Source organism: Lissotriton helveticus, chromosome 1_1 (genome assembly GCF_964261635.1).
Source record: "Lissotriton helveticus chromosome 1_1, aLisHel1.1, whole genome shotgun sequence".
Taxonomy (NCBI): domain Eukaryota; kingdom Metazoa; phylum Chordata; class Amphibia; order Caudata; family Salamandridae; genus Lissotriton; species Lissotriton helveticus.
In genome coordinates, this window is record NC_136057.1 from 1,436,687,566 (window position 1) to 1,436,701,462 (window position 13,897).

Consider the following 13,897-nt stretch of genomic DNA (forward strand, 5'->3'; position numbering starts at 1 on the left):
ACGTGTAATCTCTACCTCTGTGTCGGTGTATCCTTGCGATGGGCGCCAGCACTGCGACAACTCACATTCAAGTACTCACAGAATGTGTACAGTCGAGGTACGCAACAGACTCCACCTAGGAGTGGGAGCTTAACTCACAAAGAAGAATGTGCAGATGGAAGAGTGAGTGAATATGTGAGTTCTGTACCTAAAGTGCATCTAAAGTGAGGCAGCTGGTAACAAGGCATACTCTCTCAAGGCTTGCTTTCAATATCCCTAGAATCAAATACACCTACCTGCCTGCACTACTCCTGATCCTGCAGAGTAGAAGCTGGCGAGCCACCGAAAGCTCGAGTCTGAAGCCTGGTTCTTGCTCAGCTCCATGTCCTGTTTGAACCTCGAGGCCATAACGAGCCGAGCTTTCGTGTGACTTCCGCCTTCCTCCCTTCCTCTATCCGAGATGTGGTGTTACGGCAAGAGCTGAACTGGGGAACCAGGTTTGAGTCTCGGTATCCTATCAGTATCCTGTGATTTTGTGCAAATCACCTAATCTCCCCATGCTTATCAACAATGCATGTGACGCTGTGTAATATAGCCGGTGTTCATATAAAGGGTTACAATACCTTCGGGTCAAGTTTGAACTGTTTTCAAAAGCTGCAGTAAAATGTGCAAAGGAGTAAAAACAAAGCCTTAACACAATGGAAGAGAGACAGATACTCATTTACTGGATGATTTGTACAAAATGAAATCAGAAAACCTGGAAAAATCACGGTTTCCTGCTTAAATTGTGTGATCTTAGGCAAATATCTTATTTCAACAAAACTACATTTTCTTCATTATCGTCTAGGAAAGTACTCTCACCTGGCAATCTTAAACATTCACTGTTCTGTAATTCATTTGTTACACCATCATAATGTACATTTTAAGAGGCCTCTTGCACGTAACTAGCAATTCTTCGTGCTTTGTAGGAAAATATATTGAAGTGGACATTTAATTCAATTTTCAGTACACTCTGTCCTTTTTCATGGGACAATAGCATAGAAATGCATCAAATTAACAAAAATGTGTGCTTTAATTGTTGTCCAGTTTCAAATGCAGATCTTGCCACTTCTTTTTCTCAACTTGGACTGAGCATTACCCGATCCTGATTGTCTGCCATTTGAGCCCCTCCCCCATAGATTAACATGTTATCCACGCCCCTTTGTTTGCCATGTTAACCCCCCCTCCAATGTTAAGACCTAGTTGCGCCCCTGCTAGGGATTAACGGCATGCTGAGAAGTTCTTGAAAAGTTAAAAAGTTAACAGGAAATGGCAGCATGATTCAAGACTGACATCATATTCTATCACCACCTCTTCAGGGTAAGATGCGGAGAGTAGGGAAGGAGGGAAGGCTTCCAAGGCGGGGCGTGACTCACTCCACTATCGTGACATACAGCGAGGAAGGCAGTGAATGGGAAGCCTCTCACATGTAAGGCAGGCACAATTATCTGCCAAAAGGGAACCTTAAGTTCTCACTTGCACAGTGATTAACCCTACTACATGTTCTTGATAAAAAAAAAACAAGTTACTGAGGTCAGGTCTGGTTCGGAGATCACAGCAGGTTTTGTACCAGTGAAAGCATCTATAATTAATGTGTTTCAAAGTGCGAAAATATTAACCGAGGCACTGAGGAGACCCCCAGGCCTGGGAGGGAAGGGGGTGGTCTTCTGGGAGGGCAGGTAACAGCACCTCGAGGTCTGTGGGGCCTTGAGGTATGCCCCTGATATATAAGGGTGTTCAGGATAAGATGCATACAATGATAGAATTTAACTGACAATCATGTGCAGGAGTGAATTATTCAAATTCTGTTGACTGTGGCTGGAAAGAAACAATGGTGTCTTGGTTATTCATTTCTGTATTATCTTGAGACTGGATACTCTTTTAAAAGATGCCCAAAATTGTCCCTGACAAACAACAAGGCTTAACATCAAACCACAATTATTTGCTGAGTAAGGCATTATGGTAGTCCCATCTTTTGAAGAATAGCATAAACAGGTTGCCATTGAAGTTAATTTGAGTGGGTAATTATAGAAATTATTGGTTTTGTTGACTCAAGAGGACAGCCAGCTTGTGGGGGAACTGAAAATTAATTATGAGGAGAAACTGCAAGAAAAATATGTAGTGTTGTAGATGTAACTAAACTAAATTAGCACCCACCTCTTCTAGTGTTATCTTTGTAGGATGATGGCCCTGTATATACTATACCAAAAAGGGGTATAGTGTGCACAGAGTCCATTGAGTTCCCAAATGTACAGCAGAGTATAACGTAGATAATAACTTATTCTCAATTTAGTGGTAGCTGGGCTGAGCAGTTAGGCTCATCAGAGGGTAGTGTGACTGCATTTGGTGTGCATACTCAGGCAGGAACACACACTCAATGACTGACTCCAGGCCAATGTTTGTAAAGAAAATATTACTTTAGTCACTTTTATTTCTAGGAATCAAGTTGAACTCAGTTACAGGTAGGTAATACTTTCAAAAAGGCAGTAGAAATACTTTATGGTCTTGGAGGTACTTTGGTATTGCGAATTCAATTCAGTAACATTCAGTACTGGAACAAGATAGACAATTGCCGGTATTCAATGGAGTGCAATGCAATCCTAAGGAAGGAAAAAAGTGTTACGCATCAGCGGGTAAGTACATGACTTATGTTACCAGTCTTTGAGGATTAGTCTGACCCTGGGCAGGCGTCAGTTTGAGCTGGGCACTGCCCATCAGTGGCACTGGGGTGGCCGGGTGCAGAGTTCAGTATCTACGCTATGGCGGTCGATATCGGCACTGGTATTCTGCTCTCGTGGTCAGCGGAGAACAATGGGGGTGAAAGCGGCTCAGTAGGCCGCCAACACCAGGACCATTGCGGACGTCATCAGCAAGTCACTGTAGATCGAAGGGAGGCACCACCAGCCCAGCAGTCACGATTGTGGGGATGGAGATGCGCAGGGGATGGAAGAGTCCCCCTGAGGTTGGGCCATCTCAGACAGGCTGCGGATGAGCAGGCGGGGTAGGAGGAAGCCAACAGGGCCACTTGGAGGAGGATACAGGCTCTCAGGAATGGAGCTGTGAACAACTTGGGATGTTGAGCCGATAGGATCCCTCTAGGTCGTGGAGGCCGTCCAGCTGTGGTGCTTCCTTCTGGCACGGCAGAGTCACGTTGACACATGTGTCAGTCACTACCGCTGCAGACTTGAGGTTCTTTTTGCAGTAGTGAGTCAGGTCGACACAAGTGTGGGTCCTCAACTATTGTGGTTCTTTTATTGGCAGACGCCGGGGAGTAAAGCCTCTAGCCCAAAGGGAGGTTCTTGGAGATTTGGTGAAGGCTGGAAGGTCTCCTGGGTTTCTTGTAGTCCTGTCAGGGTTTCTTGTAGTGCATGTAAGGCTGTTACTGAGGTTGTGGGGCAGTAGCCAATGGCTACTGTCTCCTTGGGTTTCTACGCCCTTTGGGTGCCCCCTCCATTTAGGGAGAGGGGCACATCCCTGCTCCTATTGGGCCTAATGCTCCAATTCAAGATGAAGAATTTCTAAGAGAGGTGTTCACCTCAACCACTGACGACTGTAGCGGTGTGCCAGACAGAGGTGGTCACTCCCACTCTCCTTACTAGTGTTCCTGCCTGTCCTGCCACCAAAAGTGGGGCTTGGTCAGGGGGTGGGTGTCTACACTAGTTGGAGCTGCCCCAAATCAGCACACCCCAAGGTGAGAGCCTTTAAAGCCCACCGCCAAGTGTTGCTGTTCCTCCCAGGGGGAGGTGTGAAGCACGTCCACCCAGAGCAGGCTTTGTTCCTGAGCTCCGAGGACACAAAGGCTCTCACCCCATGAGGTCATAAACCTGTCTGGAGGTGCCTGGCTGGCGGGGACCAGACAGCCAATACACTAGAACTTGGTCGTTTTTCAGGGGGCATCTCTATGATGCCCTCTGAGCGCATTTTATACTAAATCCAAAACTGGCATCAGTGTGGATTTATTATGCTGAGAAATGTGGTACCAAACTTCCCAGTTTTCAGTACAGTCATCATGGAGCTATGAAGTTCATAATGACAAACTCACAGCCCATGTAATCAAAAAGGCGTCACAGCACTTACAATGTCTGTGAATGGCACAGACGCTGTAGGGGCCTATTGCTCGTGCAGCTATGCCCTCACCTGTGGTATGGTGCACCCTGCGTTAGGGCTGTAACGCCTGCTAGAGGGGTGACTTACCCATGCCACAGGCAGTGTTAGGGGACAGGGCACACAGAGGTGTGTGCCATGTCGATCCTTCAATTTGATCTGCACCAAAGCATGCAGCCGGCAGTGACCCATGTGTGGGTGTTAAGGCGAGGTGTCTCTAAGGGTGGCATAATACAAACTGTAGCCCTCAGAGGTCCTCTCTGGTCACAAAGCCCTTGGAACAAGAGGTACCTTATACAAGGAACTTACATGTGGCGCAGAGTTGTGCCAATTGTGGAAGCAAAGGTACAGTTTTGTGAAAGAACACAGGTGCTGGGGCCTGGTTAGTAGGGTCCCAGCACACACTCAGTCAAGTTGGCATCTGGCATCTGGCAAAACGTTAGGGGGGTAATCAAGCAAAAAGGGGCACTTTTCTACAATCTTAAAGCCAGTTTCCTTTTCTCACTATTTCATCCACAGTCACATAGACATGCCGAGAGAATTAATAAAACCAACAGCTGTGCAATAGTTAAGACGTTTCACTAAATTACATCAGGTAATTGTACACAGCTAAGAATTTGCATGTAATGGTAAAAAACACTCCCCAGTGGCTGCTTCACTATTTTACTGTGTAAGGCGCACAGCCTACATTATTTTAAGGTGGTGTCCCCTTGAAGTCCTTTTTGAAGAGCAAGAAAATATTGAAACCATTTTAACACAATCTTCTTGATGGAGGAGAGCATCAATTTCAAGCAAGAAAGAAGTCCAAAAAGTATGTGTAGACAAATTGCTATGTGGTCACCCTCTCCAGATTGTAGAAGTACTTCACTGTACAATGTCTTCTTCCTAGACATTGGAAGATTCAGCCTACATTTGACGTGCTGGTAAAATCTGCTACATCTACATGTGGTGTGGAATCTGAGCACAATTAAATTTATCAGAACTGTCATGGCACAGAAAGCCATTCTTGAAGTTTGCTGCGACCACATGGGGATCATCTGATTAAACAATTTTTCCTCTGTTTTAACAGCTTCAGCGCGGCGCGAATTTTCGCGCTGTGCTGAGGGTTCTACCGTTCCGTCATGAGCATGGAAGGGGTTAAGAGAAACGCTATTTGCAGCCCCTACATTACTCCCAGAACTCCTACCCATAATTTCACCGTCTTTTAAATAAAGTCTCTAACCCTGTGGCCTCAAAAAAACGTATCAATTCCTCGCACCTCCTGACCTCTGGCTTCACTCATGCACCCTTTAATCTGTAATCTGTTGAATCTTCAGACATTACAAGGGTTTGCTACTTTCTAAATATGGGTTTCTTTATGTTATTTGTCTGGTTAAACGTGTTATTTTACCTCCTGTTGCCCCCAAAGGACCAGAAGTTTACAAAGCTGTCGATTACCACCAGGCGTCGACACAGAGACACAAGTAAGGACCCCCGAGGTGGCAATGAGTCGGTGAGTCGGCGTGTCACGAGAAATTCAATTCTGCACCCCGTGCAAAGTGTACTAACCTGTAACAGCATAGAGACGGCCAGAGTCACACAGAGTGACCGGGCACAGGGCCCACATGTATGTGAAATCCTGCAGCATTAACTCTTCACATAACGGTACGGTGCATCATTAACCCTGCACTGGAGCAAAATCTGTCATTAACATTTCACAGAACTGCACGGGCGCCATTAACCCTGCACTGGAGCCAAATCTGTAATTAACCCTTCACAGAACTGCACGGGGCATCATTAACCCTGCACTGCAGCAAGATCTGTCAGTAACCCTTCACAGAACTGCACATGGCACCTTTAATTCCGCGCTGGAGCAAAATCTGTCATTAACCCTTCACAGAACTGCACGGGGCACCATAGATCTTTCACAGAACTGCACGGGGCATCTTTAACCCTGCACTGGAGCAACATCTGTCATTAACCCTTCACAGAACAGCATGGGGCAACATAAACCTTTCGCAGAACTGCACGGGCATCATTAACCCTGCACTGGATCAACATGTGTCATTAACCCTTCACAGAACTGCACGGGGCACCATAAATCTTTCACAGAACTGCACGGGGCATCATTAACCGTGCACTGAAGCAAAATCTGTAATTAACCCTTCACAGAACTGCACGGGCAGCATCCACCTTTCGCCAAACTGCACGGGGCATCATTAACCCTGCACTGGAGCAAAATTTGTCATTAACCCTTTACAGAACTGCACAGGGCATCATTAACCCTGCACTGGAGCAAAATCTGTAATTAACCCTTCACTGGCCTGCACGGGGCATCATTAATCCTGCACTGGATCAAAATCTGTCATTAACCCATCACAGAACTGCACAGGGCATCATTAACCCTGCACTGGAGCAAAATCTGTCATTAACCCTTCACAGAACTGCATGGGGCACCATAAACCTTTCTCAGTATTGCACGGGCATCATTAACACTGCACTGGAGCAAAATATGTCATTAACCTTCACAGGCCTGCACGGGCATCATTAACCCTGCACTGGATCAAAATCTGTCATTAACCCATCACAGAACTGCACAGGGCATCATTAACCCTGCACTGGAGCAAAATCTGTCATTAACTCTTCACAGAACTGCATGGGGCACCATAAACCTTTCTCAGTACTGCACGGGCATCAGTAACACTGCACTGGAGCAAAATATGTCATTAACATTCACAGAACTGCACGGGGCATCATTAACCCTGCACTGGGGCAAACTCTGTTATTAACCCTATACAAAACTGCAAGGGCATCATAAACCCTGCACCAGAGCAAATTCTGTCATTGACCCTTCACAGAACTGCACATGGCACCATTAATTCTGCACTGGAGCAGAATCTGTAATTAACCCTTCACAGAACTGTACGGGGCGCCATAAACCTTTCACAGAACTGCACGGGGCATCATTAACCCTGCACTGGAGCAGAATCTGTCAATAACCCTTCACATCGCTGTATCATTAATGCTTCATTGGAACAAAAACAGATGAATGTTTCCTTAAAATGCACAGTGTAGCATTAACCTTTCAGGGTTATTCAGTTAGACAGAGTGTGTTATTAACCCTGCCGAGAACATCATGGCACGCAGTAAGTGCACCTGGGGCTGCACAGTAAACAGATAACGTGTTGACGTCAGCTTAACAGGCGCCCAGGGCTGCAACGCAAAGAAAGCTCATATGAATATGTTCACTCAACAGCCTAAGTGAGCAATGTCAACTGTGATAGAAAATATTGGCAAATAAAAAAAAAAAACACATATCACAGGTTGAAATTGTCGCGGTTTCACTTTTCATATACATGTTCAAAGTAAAGCCCTTCCTGGCAAAGGTCACAAGTATGCATTGATAGGAATTTGCAGAGAGTTAAGGTAAAAAAAACAACAAAAAAAACAGAACATGACTGCCCTGTTTGGTCAAGTTAAAGTTCGCCAGAATGAAAATGACCATGCAGGATTTATAAATCAATGTCAGCATAAGTAGAGCGTGTTCCCTACTCTAGATAACAAGAACAAACAGTTTGCAACTGCTCGGAAAGAATGAACCTTGTACTTTTTCATTCTGAACAGAACACGAGAACACAGGGTTGAATTTACAAAAGGTCAGGGTTTCCCATGTGTAACATTTTTACTCGTGAAGAATGTCTACCTGGTGAAAAAATCAATACTAGTCAGTATCAATTTAGAGCACGTTTGGACAGTTGCCTGTTTCTTTTTTTCAACGCGCCAGAAATATGTTTACCTTGGAGATATCAAATCAAAGAAACTTTATTGGATCCATTTGTAATACAGATCATAAAAGTACAAAACATCTTAAAAACCGTAACAGTTTGCCCAGTTTCCCTTTAGCTTTTAACACCAACATGTACAAAGGTTACCTTGGAGATAACAAAATGCTTTTCCACCAGCCCTTGACAAGACTAAACCTGCCTGTGTTTCCTGCTGGAAAACTATATGCAAAGTGTATGTGAACACCCACAAACCAGCCTAGCGCATACATTTGTGATTGCAGAAATTCCAACATACTGAGGGAATGTACTCATTTACAAAGACTATTTCTGAGTGTAACATTCCACCAATCCCGATTTTTTCAAATCAGGGTACCTCATTCGCTAGGCTGAGAACTACTCCTGAACATGCAGGAGTAAAACATGTCTACTCATGGAGAAAAATATGCTGAATCAAACCCAGAAATTCAGGAGTGAATCTTGTATATTTAGTACAGAGTAGTTGTGATATCAGTAGACACGTGTGGCTCAATGGCTAGAGTGGCAGACCCTGATGCAGAGGTCTAGCCCGGGACCAGGGTTCAATTCCCCGCCTCGGCGGGTCTTGAGCTCAAAAATTCCACGGACCTGATAATTCTCGCCTCGGTGCCTATTCCAATCATGGAGTCCCACTCTGCAACTCTGGGCAATAGCTTGCTTAATCTCCACGACGGCCCCCACAACGCTAAGGATGCCTGGCCTCCACCTTGGGGGTGCCCAGGAGTGGACACCTCACAGGGAAAGCCAGGATGGGTTCCACAGCGGTATTTGTACCAGTGCCTTGAGACCCTTGCGGGTGTGTAGTGCGCTATACAAGTATCAATTTACATTTACAATTTACATTTACTCATAGCATAGTCCCTCCTGTACCTTTGGTACCAGAAGTAGATTGGTGCTTGACCCACACCCCCTCCCGGCATTAGAGGGCCCTAAGAACATTCTGACTCATGCAAAGAGGGAAGGACAGTATAAACAATTCTTTACAATAATGGAACAGCACACTGTAGACTATTCAAGTTAAATGGTTGAGTGGTCAAATTCATCAACACTCAGTTATCAGAATGAAGGCCAATTTTTAACAACACAATATTACTCATTATGTGTGCATTATGTGCCTGAAGTGTAGAATGACAGCACAAAAGTTATTCACAGCCGGCAACCGATGTGTGCATAGTCCCGAATCAGTAGTCTCTATTTTGGGATGAATAACTGTAAAGATAAATCACATCAGGTCCACCTTGTAGTAAAGCAAAGGACTTAAGTGACATTTTTATCTAAAATATCCTTCTTATCACAATGGACATTAAATCCACCTGGCACCTATATTAAGAGTGCACTCACTGTTCAATGAGGAGCCAAGAAACACCCGTCAGCAGCGGGTTCTGTCAAAGATTTCAACAAACTGAACAAAAGTATTGGCAACCATTTGTCCCTCTTGTAATTGGATAGTGGGTACATATTGTTGGCAGAGCATACAGCCCCTTGGGCTCTGGGAAGAGAGTTGCAGGCCTGACTGATCCATAAGGAAGTTCTCCAATTGCTCTATGCTGCTTAGATTCCCAACAGGGTCACCCAGTTGTAGAACACCATATTTAATATTCCTATGTTAATTATTTAAGTTATTGAGCACGCTAATAAGGGGTTGGCGGATGTGGGACATCTCCCCAAAATTGGCAAATGTTAGATCTGCTCTCTTTAGAGGGAACAGCCAAGTATACAATCTAAATATCTGCCAATTTTTGGTGTTTGTTGTACATGCTCCAAACTCTAAATAACCTCCTAAATCTTGACACCTGGGTTAAAACGCAACACAGATTAATACAACACAAAGTCATGCTAATAACTTTTTAAAAAACTACTGTGATAATTCAAAAATGTTTTTACGAAAGACCTTTAGAAAGGGTAACATTATGGAAACGTGCTACCCACTGATTGCCAGTTTATCAAAATTGAGAACCGTTTAAGCAGCACGCTAAGCCATTTGCTGCTGATGGAAGAGAAGAAAGACCACTCACAATCACAATCAGAAAAATCTCTTCTAAACCTAGTGAACATCGGAATCAGTGACTAGGTTTAATCATGTGGTTCACAATTACATTTCAATCTAACCAATTGGTTTCAGAAGCAGTTTGTGAGTGACTAAACGGTGAGAAAGTTTAAGGAAGGATCAAAACTAGAGTGAAGGATAGGATTAAGGATATAGAATGGTTTAATGTTAGAGATATAAAGGGAGTGAGGGATAGTGATAGCATTAAAGTTAGCATTAGGGTCAAGGTGAGGATTAAGAATGAAGGACGCCAAAGTAAAAAAGATCGAGCTAGAGTGTAAATTCAAACCAAATAAATCAAAACAATGTCCATTTCAATGGAAATGGGAAATTTCGAACATTTTGCCAATTTTTTTCTTTAGAACTAGGGGTAATTTAAGTTTGGCAAAAATGGGGCATCTTGAAAAAATGCTGAATGTTCTATCTACCTATGACAACCGCAGTGCTCTCACCCCATTCTGAGGAAGGAACCACCTAATTTCCCTCAGGGGAGCCATAGATGGCACTGCCTTTGTAACACTTTGAACTGACTAGGCACCAACCCTGGACCGTAAGATCACAGTGACGGTCACTCTTCCCTCATTAGGATAGTCTGACCATCACTGCATTTCTCTGCCCAGGACCATGAGGCATGGCTGGCCAAGACAGGGAATCATTTAATGACCACACTGCACAGGGGGAAATCTCTGTGCACACCAGGCCCATTGATATTTTGGGTTTTTTCAATAACAAACTCCAACTTTGAGTTTTTTTTATTAGGAAACTAAAAATGTCTCATAGCAAGCAAAACAAATGTGACACCCGCTTGGCAATGTTTTCAGCCTTCAATTCAACCATTGCGCCAGCAATTCCATGGTGCTTGAGACATTCTGTCAAGCAGCTGGGGGATCTCTGAATCAGGTGGGCGATCTTTCAAAGGTAAGGGGAGACCATAGCCTCTGCTGACCTGACAGACCGTGGGGCAGCCATTCTTGAAAGGGCCCCCTAAATGCACTGCTCACTAATTCTCTCAAACACTTCACTTGCTGAACACTTGTAATACAAACGTATCTAAAGGCTGTTGTAGATGATATTGGGATATCACCCAAGGGTTAATTCCACAAATGACCCAAAATAGAAAACTTGTATTCTATTTTAAGAGGATACATTCTGTCAAACACCAAAACGTGCCAAAAACTAACAGCTGCACGATGACAATACCTGCGGAAGGGTTACTGTACCAAATGTACAGCTTCCCATTCATGTGGACAATTGATTGAAAATCATGCAACTATTTTCCTAGTAAAAAAAAGACATCTTAATCTGGCTTGATGACATTTTAAAGTATCATGGTGGAATTTTTTTAAGTTAAAGGACTGCAGAGAAATATCATAACACACAGATGAGTATCATGAAACATCTAGTTTTGGCTTCAGTCAGCAAGAACTGTTTACGATTGTTCTAATTACACATTTTTGACCTAATAAACAGGAGCCAAAAATACAATTAGTTAAAATAATTTAACTTTGAAGTCCATGCATAGTGGATGGCACAGATTAGCTAAACTCTTTGGTTTATAATAGTCTACCATATAATAATTATTTTTTATACTTCTTTTTATGCAACACTAGAACATCCTCCACGTTGTTTTGATCCCCCTTACTGTAACATAATGTGTTTTCAAAAGGCTTTGAGGGATCTGTTCTGATAAAAAAAAAGCATGGAGGGGCAAAATAAAATGAACGTAAACATTTATACAGGTCAAATGAAAGGTTCTGGTACCAACAAAATATATTTCGATAAATTCTGCATGGTGTGTGTTTTTTAATCAATTTATGTTTTAATTCTGCTATAATGGTATATAATTTAAACAGCAACAAATACTGCGCTACACATTTCCCATGTGTCCTTAAAGCTCATAGTGACACCTTTTCAATAAATAGGCACACCCATTCCAACCACCGCCTTTTTATCCTAGGCCGAGAATAGATTATATATCAATACCATCAGACTTAAATATGGCCCTAAAAAATCTATAACGTCAGAGATGTGAAGTGAATATCCAGCAGGGCGGGATCTGGGAAAGGTTATCTAGATAATCACTGCCTGTATGCAAGATTTGCATTTCGATGTATATATGTAAATATGTATATCCTGCAAATCTTACATAAAGCTAACACATTCAGGAATCCATTCTGATAAGAATCCACCAAGGGCTAAAAACAGATACAAAGATAGGTGCCCAGTTAAGTCAAATCATAATCCACCTGCATAATTTATGAATTAGTTATCAAAGAATGTGTTGAAGACAGGAACAACAAAGTATGCGAGCTATATTGCCACGGGACTTTAACACGTCTAAAGGTTAGCAACGAAAACACAAATGTATTTTTTTTAAATCTGAAAAACAATGTTAATTGAAGCAAAGACATGGTAGACTTATAAACAGAAAGGGACAATAACCCTTGCTTTTTGTCTCTATGCTAGCAGAAAACTCAACAACACAAACAGAAATGTTAGTCATATTGATAAATGTAAGTTAATGCATTCAATGTGTCTGACATTCACCCTATATCCCTGCTGACAGAATCAGGGAAGGGATCAAGGCAAGGGCAGAGCACATTTCAAGAAGGCAAAAAGCTCTTACAAAATATGTGCAATGCCCTCTCTAAATAAAAGAAAACACATGCATTGACAACTATTGGGACCTCAGTGGTGCAACCGGTGTATTGAAAATGCACTGCTCTTGATGGCTTTACCATCATTTGTGGGTTTAAGAATAACTTCTGGGACAGTTTAGAACATTAGCATAATGTGGAAGAATCTTTAGCATATTTTAAATCCACTGGGAGCAGAACGTCCCAGAATTAAACCTTTAGAGACAGCAAAGTACATTATTTACCCTGCTGTCAACTCATATCATGGATGCCTCATAATTAACCCTTGATGGGCAGCACTGCGCAATATTGACACTTCCGCGACAGCATGCCGCAATATTCATCTTTCAGAGAGTACACAGCGCACCATTAACGCTTCAATGATTGCTTTGTACAAACTTTAAGGCTATCAGAGCACATTGTTAACCTCTCGAGGTCAGCAAGCGACCTGAATCTGGATTTTGGCTTTGATTCTGCTTGTGAAATGTAAACCACTTCAATGCTTTAGTTCCAGTTTGGTTCGTTATACTGCAACTGGATGTCTCCTGACAGCATTGTTCAGTGTCCTCCAGAATGTTAACTCTCGTGTGCCACTTTTTCAGCTCTCCTATTTCATAGCACCGGACAGCGGAGGCCTCCCCACCATCCCGGAGAGCGTAAGTGCCCCTACATCCTTCAAGCACTGCTTTGCAACTGCTGAAGAAGGCGCGAGGGAAGGAGGGAAGACGAGGGATAGAACTCATTATCTGAGTGTAAGGGAAGAGGAGGGATAGAACTCATTATCTGAGTGTAAGGCCAGAGGAGGGATATAACTCGTGACCCCTGGTAGTTTGAGGGAAGAGGAGGGATAGAACTCATCATCTGAGTGTAAGGGCAGAGGAGGGATAGAACTCATTATCTGAGTGTAAGGGCAGAGGAGGGATAGAACTCATTATCTGAGTGTAAGGGCAGAGGAGGGATATAACTCATTATCTGAGTGTAAGGGCAGAGGAGGGATAGAACTCGAGACCCCTGGTAGTTTGAGGGAAGACGAAGGATAGAACTCATTATCTGAGTGTAAGGGCAGAGGAGGGATTGAACTCGTGACCCCTGGTAGTTTGAGGGAAGAGGAGGGATAGAACTCATGATCTGAGTGTAAGGGCAGAGGAGGGATAGAACTCATTATCTGAGTGTAAGGGAAGAGGAGGGATAGAACTCGTGACCCCTGGTAGTTTGAGGGAAGAGGAGGGATATAACTCATTATCTGAGTGTAAGGGCAGAGGAGGGATAGAACTCATTATCTGAGTGTAAGG

At 43.4% G+C, this 13,897-nt stretch overlaps 1 protein-coding gene across 4 annotated transcripts in view; it reads left to right on the top strand.

Annotated features, from left to right (window-relative positions):
• Positions 1 to 13,897, top strand: part of DENND1C (DENN domain containing 1C) — a 219,309-nt gene that overhangs the window by 82,242 nt on the left and 123,170 nt on the right. For 2 of the 4 annotated variants that reach the window (XM_078685380.1, XM_078685394.1), the window contains exons 8-9: positions 5,531 to 5,614; positions 13,208 to 13,261. In XM_078685380.1, the coding sequence (XP_078541506.1) occupies positions 5,531 to 5,614; positions 13,208 to 13,261 (138 nt within the window). The remainder of the gene's footprint in view (positions 1 to 5,530; positions 5,615 to 13,207; positions 13,262 to 13,897) is intronic. The other 2 variants (XM_078685386.1, XM_078685399.1) reach the window with 1 other exon arrangement.